The sequence below is a fragment of the Macadamia integrifolia genome, chromosome 6 (assembly GCF_013358625.1).
Source record: "Macadamia integrifolia cultivar HAES 741 chromosome 6, SCU_Mint_v3, whole genome shotgun sequence".
Lineage (NCBI taxonomy): Eukaryota > Viridiplantae > Streptophyta > Magnoliopsida > Proteales > Proteaceae > Macadamia > Macadamia integrifolia.
In genome coordinates this window covers 6,064,799-6,083,273 of record NC_056562.1, presented here as the reverse complement: position 1 = coordinate 6,083,273, position 18,475 = coordinate 6,064,799, and the positions used below count along the sequence as shown (strand labels likewise).

Sequence of the window (18,475 nt, the reverse complement as noted above, 5' to 3'; positions counted from 1 at the left end):
AAAAAAAAAAAAAAAAAAAACAAAAAAAAAAACAAAAAAACAAAAAACAAAAAAACAAAAAAACAAAAAAACAAAACAAAACAAAACAAAACAAAACAAAACAAAAAAACAAAAAAAAAGCAAAAAAAAGCAAAAAAACAAAGAAACAAAACAAAACTCCCAACCGAGAGTCCTCCTAAGCCCCCTTAACTTGTTTTTTTGCATAAATTTGAGTTGGGGATTTTAATCCACGCTCAAAAACGATTCAAAGGGTGACTAAAAACCCAAGTTTGGATCACTCAACAAGATGAAATCACAAATTGAAGGAGATTTCACAAAAAAAGGTAGATTTCTCAAAAACTTGATCTTTGCGTTTAAATCATTTTTTTTCTAATACTTGTTTCTATAAATCTATGGATTTAGGTAAAACTAACCCACCCATAGCATCAAACTTCATCATTTGCAAAGATTGTACTAAGATTCAAGAAATTTCAGCAAAAAATGAAATTTCTTCATGTTTGAATTTTTCCTTTTTTTTTTTTTTTTTTTTTTCATTTCTTCCAAAAACCAAGTCCTATGCCTTGGGGTAAACATCATCCTAGTCACTCACATTCCTAAATTTCAGTTATGAGTTTGAACCACCCCGACACTCTTCATGGCAATAGGCTATTATTACATGTAAGAAATCTTATCCTTTATAACAATTTCAATTGAATGCACTTATCTCATTATACGTAGTTCTCCATTTTAGTGTTTGTGCATGACACAATGTTATATATTGCTTATATATACAGTTTTTTGCTCCAAAAGTGTATTTCCATGCTTATCTTGACCATTTCCATGCGTGTATTAGTATATCTGTGATACGATACGATACGATACGATACATCTAAACGATATGCAATATCGATACTTTAAACCTTGGATACTAGAAGGTATATGATTCTTAAGAAGACAGTTGTGAGAAAAGCATAAGACAAAAAAGTCTTAGGGACATGCATAATAAACAGTAGAGTAGTAGACTCCTAATGACTTCCAATAAATGTTGATTTTCTGCTCAGCAACCCCATCCTATTGGGGTGTCTCAACACAAGCTACCTGATAGACAATGCCATTATCGGTAAAAAAAGGTTTTGGAGCCCACCGTATATATACTCTCCCCCTCTATCAAAGCGAACGATTTCAAGTCTTAGTATCAAACTGGGTGCAAATCATCAGATAGAAAGTTTTATCTACCTTCAAAACAATTTAGACATGCCACCAACATCACAAATGCCCGTTAAAAGAAATTCTTCAAAAAACAGCATTAGATCCTTCTTGACTACCTTCCAACATTTCTAATTGAATGCATTGTAAAACTGTTAGGACCCGGCAACTTATCTCCATTCATGGATTTAATTGTATCCCACGCTTCAGAGAAAACTCTTTCTAAATAATCTGTATTCTGAATTTACATGGTCAGGAAATCTACCTCCTTCCTCCTTTAAACTAGAGCAAGTAACTTCATCAGACTGGAATAACTGATTCGGACAGCATCCTCAATCTCATGCACGTCTAAACAAAGGCTTTCATCAATTCTAGGCTTTGATTTATAATTAATTCTCCTTCTATACTTTGCAAAGTGCAAAAAACCTTTCATATTTTTATCACCTTATCTGATCCATAAAGCCCTGGACTTGCTGCCTTCAGTGGATCTCCTCCTGAGTTACGGTAGTAGATAACTCTTTTTGAATGGCATCCTTTTCTAAGATCTCTTCTGAAGATAAAAGATTACCCTCTTCCCTCTTTTCAAACTTCAATTAATAGAAGCCAATGTTTCAAGTCTTCCTTTTTTGACACTTGACAGGTGATTTACTATTCCATTTTTTTTATATCTTCCTTCAGTAACTTCAGCTTCAATGTAAATCGTTGACCAGCCAATCCAGGAGGATCACAACTTAGAGAACGAAGCCACATATTGGCAAATTTAAATGGACCTGGATTGGATCTTGACCTTATCTCACGAAAGACAACAGTCTTATTATCAGAAACAGATGGCAATGAGCACTTCTTGGATAAAAACACTAAACAATCAGAAAGTCAGCAGAATTAAGAAAAATCTGTCTACACATTTCAATTGGCCATGAAAAAAGCAGATCCTTTTAGGGAGCAGTCAATCACATCAAATCTATCAAAAAAATACCTTGAATTGCCTTGTACCTTTGGTGACTCTCCTGCACTCAAGCTTCATATGACCATTTCCATTGGCTCACCCAAATCCTCCAACTATGCACCCCTTCATAGCAAGGGAAACAATATCCAGCAGGAAAACGATGCAAGAGTCTGAAATAACTCAAGGATCAACAGACAAAAACCCCATCCTCTTCAACTGCACATTTCAGCAGTTCATCTATGGAGAAAACCAACTCCCTTTCATTCCTTTACACAACTTGCGGTGGTGATCCGTGATTCTCTAATTCAGAGCTCAAACAGTACCAGTGTAGGAGGAGAAAGAAACCAGGCCCAAAACTAGACCTGGTTCTGGTTCAAGTAAGCCCCAGGGCCAGCACTTGTGGATGTTATTCTAGAAGATTGAATGAAGATTTGAGTAGGCCCCATGTTATTTGCATGGAGAGGAGATTATCTAGAAGATTGCTGACTAGAATATTCTGTTAGATCTACTACTACTATAGTTTCTATTTTGTGATAGTTCCTTTATTGTTTCTATATTGGAATAGATTTAGTTGCTAAGTCAATCGCAATCCAGAACTGGCTATTTTAGTTTTATTTTTGAATAATAGCAATAAGATCTTTCTAGAAAATTTGCTATTTTTTAGAGAATTATTTTGTAATCGAACACATATTATAAAAGCAAAGGAGGCACAGGCTCCATGAATTGAGTTATTTAGAAATTAGGTTTTCCACTCTTTTGGTCAGTGGTGAGGCTGTCCTTGGACTGTGTTGATGCAGATCCAGCCCTTAGTGGTGATTCCAATCCCGCAGGCTTTGATGGTGATTCCAAAGTCTTATACTTTCTTTCTTCCTTCATCTTTTGAGTATTGTATGATGAGTTATTTGATTACCCTCAATTCTGGTTCTGTTTCTACCAAGTATTTAGCCACCGCAATTCTGTCCCTGTGGTTTAGTTTCTCAAATCTGTCCTAACCTGACTCTAAGTCTAACAGGCACCATTCTCCTAAGCAATACTTAAAATCACAGGATTTAATTGAAAATTTATGCCCTCCTTTAAAATCATAAAGACTGAACCAATAAACTATAAAGTGTTATTTCCCCTCTAACTCCAATATGTGATTTCAGCCAAGCTCTCATGCCAAAAGGCCCAGAACAATAGTTGTCACGGAAAAAAGGCGACCCAAGGCTGTGGCAGAGGCCAAAAAAAAAAAAAAAACCAGGGCAACCCCAAAAAGCCGCCTAGGGACACCTTGACAGCTATGCTCAGAACTACAGGACGCAATTTCAAAACAAAGTTGTTAGGTTGTAAAAATGTTGACCTGGGTGAACCAGAAACACTGGAAATTGAGGCAGAGCCATAGTTAGTTAAAATGCGCATTAAAACATGTTCCCAAACTTTCTCGTTTAAAACGCGTTTTCCCGAACTGATGTCAAACGAACCCGCCAAAAAACGGGTTCCTTTGACATCAGCGTATTAAACGTGTTTTAAATGCCTCTCCCATTTTTTTAATTATTAAAGAAAAAAAAAAAGGGCTTTCTAACAAACTTTTAACTTACTTGATGGAATCTGAGTGGTCACCACCATCAGCAAATTCAGTGTGAATAATACCGAAAGCTCAAAAAGCATTGAAGGTTACCTTGAAGGGAGATTCGGAATATGTTTTATAGCCTTGCAATTGTTATTGAAGGCCATCAACTACTAATGTGGGACTAAAAATGCACTCTTGAAAGCACTAACTGCCTTCTTGCACAGTATCTTGTGGAAATGTCCTAAACAACCTCCCAATGGTTGCTTTGCAAGCCATACGTGGCATGTGACACTTGACTCAAAAGGCTTGATTCTCATAAAATGGTTATGATACTTTTTGGAATCTGATGATAAAAGTTAAAACACCATGATTGTCAACTTTTTGAGACATCTAAGGCAGAAGATTCAATCCAAAAATCTCTATAACAGAGCGTCGTCCATCCCATGTTCATGTTCTCTTAACCTATTTTAATTTAATTGGTTTTAATCAAAATCCAATTTCAATTGGTTTTCATGATCCCTCTCCCTGAAATTGAATGTCATGATTGTTTTGAACTTTGAATCCAGGCATTAATTAGGTAATAATTCTTCAATTTGTATGAGTATATTGCCTTCTTTTTTTTTTTTTCTTGTCCAGTACTTAAAAAATTTAAACGTTTAAAAGGCATACTGTCCGATTTTCATTTTTTCCTGTTTTCGAAATGTTTGACCCTTTTTTTACCGTCTCAAACGAAGTTTTTTTGCCATTCCCATTTTAACTAACTACGGGCAGGGCCAAGCTGACCTCTGGGCCCAAATTCATATTAGGTCGCTCTGTCCAAACAGAACTATCAACAGGCAGATTGGGTTCAGACCAACCTAGACATCACAGGCTCTAACTTTACGAAAGTGGCATACATGATATGCGGTAGCTTATACAATATTCCTTTGTTCTGTAGATAATAGTATTATACTATTATACAAGTAGGCAATGCTCCATGAATGTCGATAATTCTCTCAAAGGCTGAACAATTTCATACAATGCCTTTTACAGCTACAGGTGGAGATTCTCAGAGCTTGTCAACTTTCTCTGTAGCCTCAGAAGGAATTTCATGGTCCCTTGTGTCATGAGACACAAGCACTGTGAGACTGCTGCCAGATAAACTGCAGGCTGGCAGCTTCATCACAAAAGGCAGGCAACTCAAAATATCCAGGTTTGTTCATGGGGTGAATAAGAAATATGGGAAAACGTTTTCTGTTCAGGAGTGTAGGGGCTGCACCCAGATACAGAGGCAGGCAAAATGACCGGCCCGCCCCCCATGAAAGGTGGAAATACACACCCTGTTGATACTTCCAGGTTTGCTACTATTGGCCCCCACGCTGGTGCAGCCCTACACTCCCAGGCAGAAAACATTCTCCCAAGAAATATATATCAAACAGACAGGAAAGTTATCCAAGCATGAGGCCTAAGGAGAGATTTTAGTTCCTATAGCAGTGCTACAAAAATTACAAAAAGATTTCTATTATGCAAATGGAAATTACATTAAATTAATCCCTAATTTCCATATAAGACTCAGTCATTATGAACATCAAAATAAAAGGGCACTAATGTCTGAGACTTCAAGCACAAAATTCATGAATAAATAACACCCTCAATCAAGAAAATAGAAGGCACTAGCAAAAGGTGGCAAACTCAAGTATCGTTCAAAATTTTGGTACCTATTTCGGTTTCGGCATTGTTTGAAACGATATGGCACACATGCAATTAAGGGGTCTTTAGGGTGTCGGTATACTCACTGAAATGCAAGGTTCGAAATCTCAGGTTTCGGACAGGTTTCAGCCTTGGCTGAAACTGAGATTTCAGCTGAAATTGCCGAAACCAGGTACTTTTTCTGGGCTATTACTAGAAATTTGGGCAGAAACCAGGTATTTTGTCCGAAATTTTGGACAGACCAGGTTACGTCTCGGGGTCCACCGAGATGGCCAAAACTTCTAAATTTCAGCCAAGTTGGGATTTGGAATGGACAGTGTGTTGGTGCCATTACAGCCATTTTGGTTCCATTTCCACCATTTTTAGTGGAATACTTTGGTTTAGACCATTGTTGAAACCGGAATCTTGAACCTTGCACTCAAGAGATGCACTGATGATAAAAAGGTAATGTGCCTTTACCTCTTATATTTTGCAAAATTGCCATCATGGGAAACAAGTACGATGCACCAAAGAAGTTAGACCCAACAAACAATACAAAGACAAGGGCAGACAGACCATGTTTAAGTGAAAAGAACTTCATACAAGTTTATAAAAGGAAAAATAAGGATATTTCAAATAGCTGCAATAACATACACCAAAGAATTGATAACCCAGCTGAATTAAGTACATATTTTACAACAACTACCATACTAAATGGCTTCAATAGTTCCCATTGTTCTAAATTGAACAATTACTTGAGTAACAGAATAGAAGAAAATGTGTTCAAGTATTACCTCCACATAGCAGACACCTTGTGGATCTGAAGTACCAAGTAAGACAAGATCACAAGGCACTTCATCATTTTCACGGAGCCAGACTATGTTACCAACACGAATGTCCTGAGCCTGAATCTGTGGGAAGAGAGATAACAAACATCACAAATGTAATGAAGAGGAAAGAAAGCAAATAAAGAGATTACCTAAACTAAGCAAATAAAGAGATTACCTAAGCTACGACTTAAAAGGGACTAGAAAGAATTAATTATTAGAAGTCAATGAAGTCATTAACCACTACATTCTTTGCATCCCACCAGAGGGAGGGGGATTCGACGGGTTTTTGAGATGCAAAGAATCCTGTTGGGGGACCCCGGACTAATACAGTTTGTGCAGCATCCTATGTGAATAGATTGCTCTTTTATCCTTGCAGTAATACAATTCTTAATTTTTTTTCTCAAACGATTATTGTACAGTTGTTATAGTGAAAGAGTCAGTATAGGAAACATTCGCAACAAAGATAATTGGTTACAACATCATGAAATGTACACTTAGACCCTAGAGATCCTTCTGAACTTATCCATCTCTATTTTTACATGTTCACTCTATTTAAAATAAACCATCCAGCAATTTCATTGAGAAGGCTAGTCTAATTGATGCAGTTGCATGTGCATGGCCAGACCATAGTTCTAAAACTTGTTTGGTAGGCCATTTCGGTCAGACCGAAATTGGAAATTTTCACCAAAACAGTGCATTTTTTCCTGTGATTTTAGCTTGGACATTTCAGGGGGCAAATGGCCAAAATTACCAAAATTTTCAACCAAAATTATGCTGCTTCGGGGTTTGCCTCCAGTTCCGTCTCAGGAATGTCAAAATTTGGAAATTTCGCCGAGATTTTGGCGAAATTTTGAACTATGGGCTAGACCAACATCCAATTGATGCAATTGCGTGTACGTGGCTAGATTGGCATGACCCAATCTAGAAACCCAAACCGAGAGAAACCAAATCCAAGCCAAGGGGATTCTGGTTCAATAGGTGCTGTCGTGATGGTATAGAATTTGTCATTTGCTTGGGGTCATTTTTGTATTTTCCACTTTAATTTTATATCGGAGTTAAGGACTTAAGGTAGCTTGATATGTAGAGGAGTGGTTTGGTCTGGTTCGTGTGACAATACCAAGAAACTCAGGTCAAAATGTAAGCTAGTGAAGCTTTCAGCTACTGGACTATCGCCATCTAGGGTGCAGAACTCCACTACTTTGTCTAGCAGCACAGTACTTGTATTGCTCTCCCACAACCCGTTTCATGGTTTAGGTTGCTCCGCTACTATGGGAATCGCTTCAGCTTTTTCTTTTCGGGCTATAAGATGTTTCAGTTCAACAGGTTGTCTCTTGCCTGCCAATGGATTCAGCAGTAATTTGCAAGGTTGACTTATCCAGGAATCTCCAGATCTATGCTTATTTTCCACTCCCCATCTAACTGTAAGCTATAACTCTTATTTATAAAGTTGCAGCTAAGTCTAATTACATGTAAGGACAGGGTTCATGTATAATTACACATAAACCCACTAATAAGAAAATAACATTAAAAAAAACCAAATTGGCCTTAATTTTTTCTTTTTTGGGTTTATTCACTTTAACAAATGCCCATTACAACAATAAACCCAAAAATAAAAAGCTCAAGGCCAATAGAACCCAACTATAGGCCAAATAAAGTCTTCTGAAGCCCGATTGGCCCGATTAGACAATCTTAACTACATCATGTCCTCTGTTTCTGGAAAAAACTCGTCCTCTAAGTTTTAAAATATGGGAGAATCATCACCACTCAATCAGCATCCACAGTCAATCACTTTGATTTGATGATCCAATGCCAAATTTTGATGTCAAAGATCTATTACGGAAGAAAAAATTTCACACATTCAATATCTATAGGGATGATCTCGATTTGATCCTCTTCAACATAAATATTACCAAGAGGCTTTGTCTTTAATCGGATCTTTGATCAATTCATTTGCAATTCCAATCATGGGCTCCTCTCGAGGATCTTTATTTTTTAGGAGATTCATCAATCAAATCATCTTCTAGCTTTTTCACCTTTTGCTTAACGTATGAGATAAATTTTCCGAAGGATGTTTCCAAACAACAGGTTTTAACCAGTGATTGGCTCTTAAATTCCTCAAATTGTTGCTGATTATCATCAAGATTTGCTTCAACCTTTTGCAAGCTCTCTTGCAAGACTTGAAGTTGTTGGCAGACAACAAACAAGAGTGTGGGATCATGGCACCTAAGGGCTATGACCAGGTTTGGCTCTGATACCAGTTGATGTGGTTCAACCAAAAGGTGCGCAATTACTTGCCTGAATTCTGATTAGAGAAAATATAGAAGAAGATATAGGAATAAAAAAAGGAGGGGATATGACCTTGGAATCACCACCAAAGGCCTCAATTACAATCACCACTGATCAACCTACTGAATCACCTAGGGGCTAGAACTGAATCACCCAAAATCTAAGGCAACAAGCCAAATTTATTACTCACATGTCAAGGGTGTAGCCCCATACAAACCTTTATAAAATCCTCAAAAAATGAAAGGCCTGAAGGCCCTGAACTAATAAGGTAACTAACGAGGAAATGAGATAATAAAGGAAAGAGACTAAAATAAGGCTGGATTCTAAACATACCTACCTAATTCAGCTTAACTAAATAAATAAAGAAATAGGACTCTAACTAAACTAACTAATAATATAAATCCCGTATTCAGAATTAAGATCTTAAAATTGGCTTATAAAAGAGGCTCATTACAAAAAATAAAAATCCTAATGCCCATAGAACCCAACCATTGGCCAAATAAAGTCTTTTGAAACCTGATTTTCCCAGTTGGACAATTTTAATCGCATCACCACCAAGTGGTTGCTTGGTTGCCAACCATTCTCTAACAGGGAGCACCCAATACATCGGATTGTTTCTTAATAGAGAAACAATACAAGGCCTTTTAGGAGGCCTGATTAGAAAAACTTACCTATAAGATAATACCCAAACAACCCCACCCCCCACCTAAAAAAATTTCTCGGTTCCCTTTAGATTGAAGAAACTGTTGAGTAGATGAGTTCTTTACTAATAGAGGCCCACTGAAAGCCATCTCTAATCTCCTTTCTTATACTTTAATAACAAGGTTTAGCACCGCAATCAAGGACACATATTTTTCAACAGCCCTATACTCTACATGAAGTAACTGAAATTAATGCACACAAATCCATGTCAAAATAACTGAACCATAGATTTAGTATCTCCTGAGATACAGAGGTTTCAGAAACTCCTAAGCATAGTGAGCATCAATTTAGGAGACAGTGCCCTACAATAATCAGATTATCAATGGCTAAATACTCCAACTGCCTTTCAATGGAAGCCTCCATGCTTTCGATTCAATAGTGCTAATTTCTTGAATATTGAGTCTACATGGTCAACCTTCTCTCTCTCTCTCTCTCTCTCTCTCTTAATGAACAAAACAATATATTTTATTAGCAAAGAAAAAAGAGAGAATACAAAAAGCATGGCATAATATCAGCAACACTTAAACTCGATGTACACTCCAAAGGTGTAAAGCAATGTCCAGCTACTGATCACCACCAAGGAACACCTCTAAAAATTATTTTGTATGCAGAGACCAATCATAATGTAATCTCCAATGATCTTGATCATTCTTAGCCAATTTCTGGACTGGTCCTCAAAACTCCACCTGTCCAATGCTTTCAGATGAAGATCAAGACTTGGCCATACTTTGTCTTAAACTGCAGGACCATAATCAACAAAACAGGCCCACAAAATATCTCAAGATCTGCTTTTTGTAGATAACGAAAATAAAGATTAGGCCACAAAATCACAATGCCGAAAAAGATGAACTGTCAATTCCAAATTGTGTTTGAAGAGAGAAAATCTGCTGAGTCATCTAAAACGTCCTGAATGCAGTACTACAATGGTAAGAAACTTGCTTAAATAGATATCCCATCCAAAAAACAAAACTCTTAGAGAAATTTTCAACTTCCAAATTAAAGCTCAGTCCCTACAGTCTGACCCATGGATCACCAAGTCACTTAAGGTTAGCTTCTGGCCTTTAGATGAGAACATATCAATAGAAAAAAAGGCCTCGACTGCTGTAAAAGAATTAGCCCAGTCACTAATCCCAGTCATGCAGATTCCTCTAAACTGTAAACTTACCACTTACCACTTACCACTTACCACTTACCAGACGATTCTTGTGTCCTAACTTCTATCTGCTTCTCCCACTTTCAACTGATACTCCATTTGACTCTTCCATTCAGGTTGATAAAATGTAAGCTCCTAACTATTTTAAGTTATTTTCTCAGGTTCAAAGCCCACTCACAGCCATGTAATCCTGACTAGTGCTTCTCTGTTCGATGCCATTTTCCTGTTTTGACAATATCAAGTTGTAATGTTCAGGAACTCAAGCATCAGAGGCTTATCAGTACACCAGTGATCCTTCCTAATTGAATTCTCTGAACCTCTCACACAACCAAACTGGAACCTTGAATGAAATGCTGTCAAATTGGTAATGGCGCCCTAAAACAGACATATAACATAGCTTGCATTCACCTGTACGGTACAGCTTCCAAGTTGTCTAGCTCAGCATATTCCACATCCACATTTCTTTTCCAAAAAGATTGATGTTTCTTGTAAAAATCTCCATAGCATTTTGAGAGTAAAGCATTGGAGATTTTCTTTATAGCTCTTTGCCCCCACACCACCTTGCTTAATGGGCAAACAAACTCAATCCCAATCTACTAGGAGGTAGCAAGCAGCCAAGCACATCCATCCCCACCCTTCTGTAGGGCCAATTTCCCATGTGTCAGAATCAGAACAGACCTCCACACCAAATTTTTTTTTTCCATCAAGAGGCCTCCGAGCAGACCCAAATGAATGAATGAAGCCAAAGCACCTGTTAAGCATAGTAACGTAGTAAACTAACAACCAGCTTATCTAAATTAGGCACTTCTCACGGCTATGAGCTCAATTCTGGAATAGTAGATCTTCAGAACTGTATGATGCTTCAACGCATCTCAACATACATCCCAATTATCTCAAGAACCTCAAAATCTTATAAAAATAAAACTCAATCCATGATAAATTAACCAATAGCATAGCACCTTTTTTATTGGGGGAGGGGGGGATGGGGGGATAAATACCATAGCACATTTGTCTTTTCTTTTTCTTTCCCCCTTGTTGGAAACCAATAAAAGAGTATCAGTCTTCCAAATTGTTTAGGCATTGACAATACAGCAAAACAGCGATTTATTTCCAGACAATTTTCTCTGTCATTTCAAGCTAATAAATTTCAAAATCTTGAACCAAAACTGAAAAATTCATTTCCCTTTTGAGCATGATTAACCTACAGATGATTGTACTCCATGAGATGGATTTACAGAATTTGGAAGAAGTGTTGTAATGAGAGCCCAGACAATAAGTGAAAGTAAATTAGCAAATCCTGAAGAAACCAACTTGGAGTAGAAACATATAACCAATAACCCATGAAATTGGTATGAAAAGTAAAACTGCATAGAACAATGAGCAATTAGGAAGTTAACACAATCAATTCAAGCTATTCCTTGTCTATTTTGTTGTTCCATCAAAGTTTAAAGAGCAAGAAGAACCATGCAAAGGGGGAACAAGGGTAGGTAAATAGGTCATACAAGTTTTTTGACTGCTTGCTTTACAACCCACACTTCTTTCTCATTTGCTTGCTTGTCTGAAAGATATCTATTATAGTCATCCCAGGCCTCTTTCGTTGCAGAGACTGCAAAAATAAAGATAAGTGGGCCCCATGTACTTGCAGGATTTACCGGAGTAATAAGGGACCAAAGTTGGAGGCATGCAATCAGCAAAAAGTATTGATTCATGAAACGGCTGAAACCCAAGAAATATAATGTATCAGAAAAAGTTTGAGGAAAATATCACAAAAAAATTTATAGTCAAAAGAATATTCACAGGTGCCAATGATTAAAAATAATTACTATGCAAAAAGTTCAGAAATAAAAACAGCTAAAAGTATTTAAGTTCATGATAGTGGAAGTTGAAGAAGCCTTAGAAGTGGAACAAGAGATTCGGGAACCTACAGGAGGACTTCAATATGCTAAGCTACTACCATTCAGGTGGAGATAAATGCATTGCAGGTGGTGCAGAAGCTCAAGGAGTATTCCAGTCCACGGCCACCAAAGTTGTTTTCCTTTTTGAAAATTAGATGTTGTCCTTTAACTATATTTTTAATAGCTACATTCATCATAGTTCAAAATGTTGCACATTACTGGCCAATTGGGCTTTACATATCAAGCCATCTGGTGAGTAGTTTGATAAAGTTACACCTTGGTTAAAACATCTTTTGATGATACCTAGGGCCCTAGGCATAATTTTGTTGTATTGCAGCTCATCAATCAAGAAAGGAAATGTAGACAGTGGTGATGGCAGTATAAAAACATCCAACGCAAAAAGCACAGCAAAAAAAGCTTGTAGCTCAAAACCTTTTGAATATATAACAGTCACCAAACTGGCCTTCTCTTAATTCAATGAGGGTGATAATGTTGATAATTGATAAAAGTGCAAAGAAAGAAATGGCTCTGGTTGCTCAGAATCCTAAAACACTGGGGGCATGAAGAAGGTACAGTAATAAGGATTAAGGAAGGCACAGGAACAAAACAACGTGACCGACAGCAGCAGCCATTCAATCAGCTCATTTGGAATTCAGGGGTCTGGAGCAATTTCATCCAAGGAGAAATCCAGGGGTTACATGGCAGCCCAAGGTTCCAAGAAGTTCAGATGCTGCAATCACATTTTTTCCAACAAGATTTTCTGAGCCAATTTTTAAAATCCACTTGGTGGTGGAATGATAGTGGAGCAACTGGAGGTCTATAGGCAGAGCAACTTATGATATAATCATGGACTTGAAGGCCCTAAAATCTAATCTCATTGCTTCGCACTGAAAAGCACATGTCAGTTTCAAGACGAAGAAAGAATGTCCACTTCAGAGCATTTCAAAATAGACTGAAATATGGAGCTCTTTTAGGCCGGGGGAATTGGAAAATCCATGCGAGGTTCATTTTTTGGCTGGAGGAGACAAGATACATTTCTTCCACAAAATGGTCAACCCTCATGAAGACTATCTCAAAGCTGAAGTCCAGGCTAATTTAATTCATGACAGAAGGAGATTATATTGTTTCCAAGTCTTAAGCTTGGCGGGACCAACCTTATGAGGAAGAGATTCTAAAATAACTGAAAGAAATGAGCAGATATAAAACCCCCAGCCTTGAATACACCATTGTATTCTTTCAAAAGCACCAGACGGAGATCCAAAATGATGGGCTCACATTGTCAGGAATTACATTATAAGGCATCCATAGATTATGGTTACAATGCTACCTTTATTGCATTAATCAATAAGGAATGTGGTGCTGAAAGGGGTTCAAAGCCAGGAATTTTCTCTTGATGGAACAAGGTAACTAAGGTGCAAGTTAGCCCATGAGAAGTTAGTCCATTCTCATGAGCTAACTCCATTTGGTACAAGACGATATGATCTACTTTCAATCCTCCTGGCTCGAAAGTAGAAAGAACCCAATTTTCTAAAACCTATCCCAGTCTAAAAGCCATCTTGGTGACAAATGGTGATGATGGATATGACAAAACAGAAGGTAGTAACTGACTTGTGGAGGATATATAAACATGGGATGTAATATTCTTCCTACTGATAGGCTGGAGGCATCCTAATGCCAAATAGCCAGGAACTTTGATGTGGTGAAAATTGTTTTTCATGGGATAATTCTAGTTTCATCATATGCGTATCTTGAAAGGTGGTTTTACATGGGTGTTTATAAGCAGTTGGACATAATATAAAGCAGTTGGACATCATATACTTTCTTGTTTCCCGAGTTAGGCATAACACCCATGTATATTGGTGTTTCTTTTTTTCACCCCATTATCTATGCAAGCTGCTGTTACTTATTAAAAAAATAAAGAAAATATCGACCAAATCATTTAAAATATATATATATATATATAGAAATCCCACATAAGAAAGAAAGTAAAATCAAAGCCATCAGTTTGAACATTACCTGAATTGTTCCAATAGATTTTTGGGAACAAAATTCAGCACAGTATATTTTCTATTTGATATGCGGTTGTCACAATAAACATCTTGTGACATATCATTATCGTTGATGTAAACATAGCGCTTCATTGTTGAGCTAAAAGCAAATGATCATGTCACATCTGTCCTTTTACATTTTCCATAAAGCATTCAGCTAAGAAAAGAGCTCCTGGCAGAAAGAACTGGCATTTGAGGATACACATATCCCACCTGAGAGAAAGCTCAAGAGAGATTATAATATTTCATGCGCATGCCTGAGAAATGAAACATGAGCAAAAATTGACAAAATAAGCATACAAAAAATGGCTTAAAAACCAGCATAAATATCACTATATTGCCAACCAATGTCCAATAACTATACTTTGTGGTCTGCACCACTGGAAAAAATAACAAAAATATGTTAAAAAAATGTAGGACAAATAAAAAGAATAATTGCAACAAATGGCAAGCATTCTAGAATTACAATGGAGACAAAACCGAGTTGCAGCAACTTTGTTTTCTCAAATTCCCATAGCTTGAACTGTCTAGATCCCAGGCTTCAGAACGATAATTAAAAGCCAACAAGTCATGTCTTAGCACTTGTATTGTAAATTTACAAGAAAGTATTCAACACTAACAAATTTTCATTTCCTTTCACTTTTTTAATCATCCACTTTTCATTCTAATTCCACTTAAAATTTATCAGCTTTTTACTTCTCACTTTACAATCCCTTTTCCCACGTAAATATTAGTGTTTCAACGATAAAAGGAGACGTAACAAAATAATATCAATAGCAAAGAAAATAAGTGTGCTTCTTCACTGGTATCAATCTCAAAAATATAAATTTAAAGGTTCGCGAAATCAACTTAAAGAGTCCCTTTTTGGTCCAACAGAAACGGAAACTTCATACACTTAAACCCCATAAAATTTCTTCATCAGCTTGCATTGTCTTTAAGAGACTAATACTGGACTCTGTTTCTGAATGCCCAATGTTGAGCTTGAAGTCTAAAATAATTCAAGTGCTTTGAACAAGTATCTGTGAACAAATTAGCTTCTGTCTTCTTCGTCGGAGAAATCAATCGAAATCCAATAAATCTTTTGAGACAAAAAAAGGTAAGACTCTGAAATGATCTATTCAATCCAGATCGATACTTATATCCATAATTCAAGATCAGGAATTATGATCAGTTCTGAGTTACTTAATAATTACACACACAGATCAAGCAGTATTTGATTAGAGTAGTAGACAGGGAAGAAGATAACCTGTTCTGGAGAAACCTATTCAACCTTTGCGCCGAAAATGCTGGGCAACCACGATATCAGACACTGGCTTTGTTGCTTTAGAGTTTCAGGCTTGATTTCTTTGTTCCAAGCTCCAAATTCATACTACATATGCTGAAGGAGGAGATTCCAATTTCCACAATGCCCCTCAATGGCGTTAAAAATGTCAAGAGTTGGGTCCGGATTCCGGAATTGATTTTGTATTACCCCACCGGTCAGACCATGTCATCGCTTTCCCTTCCTAGTGAATCCTCTCATTTTCCTACCGTCCTTCTTAAGTATTCATGAATAATTCTCTACGTATCAAAATTCTGAAAAAATACGTGTCATCAGCCTTCACCATAGTTCGAGGAATAGGTTGCGGATCGGGCGGATCGGTATCAGTCGAGGACGATTCCTATTCTTGTCCAGTCCTGGAGCAGTAATCGGGATTGGGCTACCGATGCAAATTACCCAATTCGATCCACCTTCCAAGATGTGTAAACCCTAGTTTTTTCCTCTTTTCGACACTATATTCATTCTAGATGACCCAAACCAGAGTAAGATACGCAAGATATTCCGGGCTATTGACTATGTTACAATTGGAAAACTGGGTTTTGATTAGGGCGAGTTGTCTAAGTCAAGTCTAAATTTTTAAAAACCTGGTCAAGATTAGTGTATGGGCTAGTTCTGGGTAAAAATGACAAGAATCAGAAACAACTTGTCCAATTCAAATAAAAGTCGGTCTTTTCACTCGAATCATGACAAAATCAATGAGTTTGATCATTTAAAAAACCCATTAAATTGTTCTACTTTAGAAGTAACATGGTAAAATTTTTTAATGTAATATTTCTAGTGGATGAATGATTTATATTCATTCTAGGTGCAATTTTACCCAAATCAGAGCTAAGATCTGTAAGATATTTCGGCTTTTTGCCTATAATTGGAAAACTGGGTTTTGACTAGGACTAGTTGTCCAATTCAAGTCTAAATTTTTTAAAACCTGGTCAAGACTCAACATTCGCATAGCTTAGGTCAGGGTAAAAATTGACAAGAAGCAGACACAACTTGTCCAATTCAAATGAAACTCGGTCTTTTCATCTGAATCATAACATAATCGATGAGTTTGATCATTTAAAAAAAAAAAAAAGCCAAAAGCCATTAAATTGTTCTACTTGAGGTGAGTAACATGGTAAAATCTTTGAATGTAATATTTCTCTTATGGGTGGATGATTTTTATTTGGGTTTTGTGAGTGATTGAGTGATTTGCTTTCCCAATGTGAACCATTATTCCACCTATAATAGAAAATTTAGATGAACATTAAATTCATAACACATATAGCGTAAGTTTCAAGAAATTTCCACCAAACTTTTCAATGAAGAACAAATTCATGATGTGTTTTTTTTTTCATGTATTATTTTTCTTCCCAATATTCTTTTATTTTTTCAAATTTTTACTAATTATATGTATTTTTTACTATAGAAAAAACGTGACTTGCCCTGACTAGTTTTGATTGAGCTGAGTCACCAAATTTTCTGGGAAGGTGAGGCAAGATAAAAATCCTGATTTTCCAACTATGGACTACTTTTTAGCTACTTATTTTAACCGAAATTAAAAAAAAAAAATTGTAAATAATAAAATGGTAAAGGTTAAGCATGCTTGCGTTGCGTCAACACTGTGTCTGCATCTCTCCTCCCCCTCCTTTGGAAAAGTCTCCCTTGCCCCTAGCTCTAGGAAAGTTAGCATCCAAAAAAGTCAACAGAAATGCCCAACCTCCACCCATCAAAGTTTATGAAAACCAATAAATTATCATTATATATAAAAATGTTGGATGCTGAATCATTATGCACGAAGAAGTAAATTTTGAAAAAGGATGGGCTCACCACCAGTATATTGCAAGCTAGCATTGCATTGTGTCTCTCTCTTCCCGTCTTTGAAATTATTCCCTTGCCCCTCCTGTACATGGATTTAGGGGATGGTATTGGTATTGGATTGGTACATATTGGTCGATTTTACCTTTGCTTTTAAAAAAAATATTATAAATTTTTTACTGTTTTACCCATAAAACGATACAAGTAATTGATCTAAATCGATCAAGAATTAGAGATTGGTCTCAGTCGATACCAATATAATACAGTCAATACGATACTAATACTTGAAACTGGGGGTGTCAACCGGTCGAGCCGGTTCGGTTTCGATCGGGCTTAATCGGGCTTGAAGACTTTCAAAGGCTACACCGTGTCCGCCCATTTAACTAATCGGGCTTAGTTATTGAGGGCATGGTACACTTTATATTCGGTCGGCCGGTCTCGGGCTATAATCGGGCTACCTTAATCGGGCTTTAGTCGGGCCTTAACCGGGCTACGGACATGTTTAATGTTAAACGGGCTTTAACCGGTTTTTAAACGGGCCCTCTTTAAAATGTGCTATTATATTCCAGCCCACTCATGCAAGCCCAAAAAAATAACAATAAATCAATAAATGATACCAAATATAACCATTATTTAAAATGTGAACATGTCTTTACTTTTTAGTTTTTATTCTTTAATTTGGGGGGTAAAATAGGTATTTTACAATCATTAAGGGGGCGTTTGGTTCGATTTATCCATCGGACCAGATCCCAGGGAATCAGTTTCCCATTAAATTTAAACCGTTTGGTTCATTTTTGTGAAAAATCGATTCGGAGTCATGGTGGCCAGTAGAATCAGGGATTTCAACTAAAATCCATGATTCATCCGGATTAACCTCAATAGGTTAATCCGGAATCGAGTCACGGTTTATTGGGTTCGTATAAAAGCCATGGATTCAACTGGAGTTCATTTCCACGGTTTCCAGCGATTCTGACGGTGAAGTCCGACCGAGGTTCAGCGACGGGTGAAGCAACAGGTAAATATGCCAGATCTGCGATTCTTCTTCTTCTTCTTCTTCTTCTTCTTCTTCTTATTCTTATTCCTCTTCCTCTTCTTCTT

General features: G+C 37.0%; 1 protein-coding gene across 2 annotated transcripts in view; it reads right to left on the bottom strand.

Moving 5' to 3' along the window:
- The window catches only part of LOC122081237 (phospholipid-transporting ATPase 2-like), a 57,202-nt gene extending 41,426 nt beyond the window's left edge, over nucleotides 1-15,776 (bottom strand). The window contains exons 1-4 of one of the 2 annotated variants that reach the window (XM_042648267.1): nucleotides 15,509-15,776; nucleotides 14,231-14,519; nucleotides 11,822-12,035; nucleotides 6,143-6,259 (exon numbers count right to left, since the gene is read on the bottom strand). In XM_042648267.1, coding sequence (XP_042504201.1) covers nucleotides 6,143-6,259; nucleotides 11,822-12,035; nucleotides 14,231-14,355 — 456 coding nt within the window. In that variant the 5' untranslated portion in view covers nucleotides 14,356-14,519; nucleotides 15,509-15,776. The remainder of the gene's footprint in view (nucleotides 1-6,142; nucleotides 6,260-11,821; nucleotides 12,036-14,230; nucleotides 14,520-15,508) is intronic. The other variant, XM_042648266.1, reaches the window with a different exon arrangement.
- Between the last annotated feature and the right edge of the window lie 2,699 nt (nucleotides 15,777-18,475).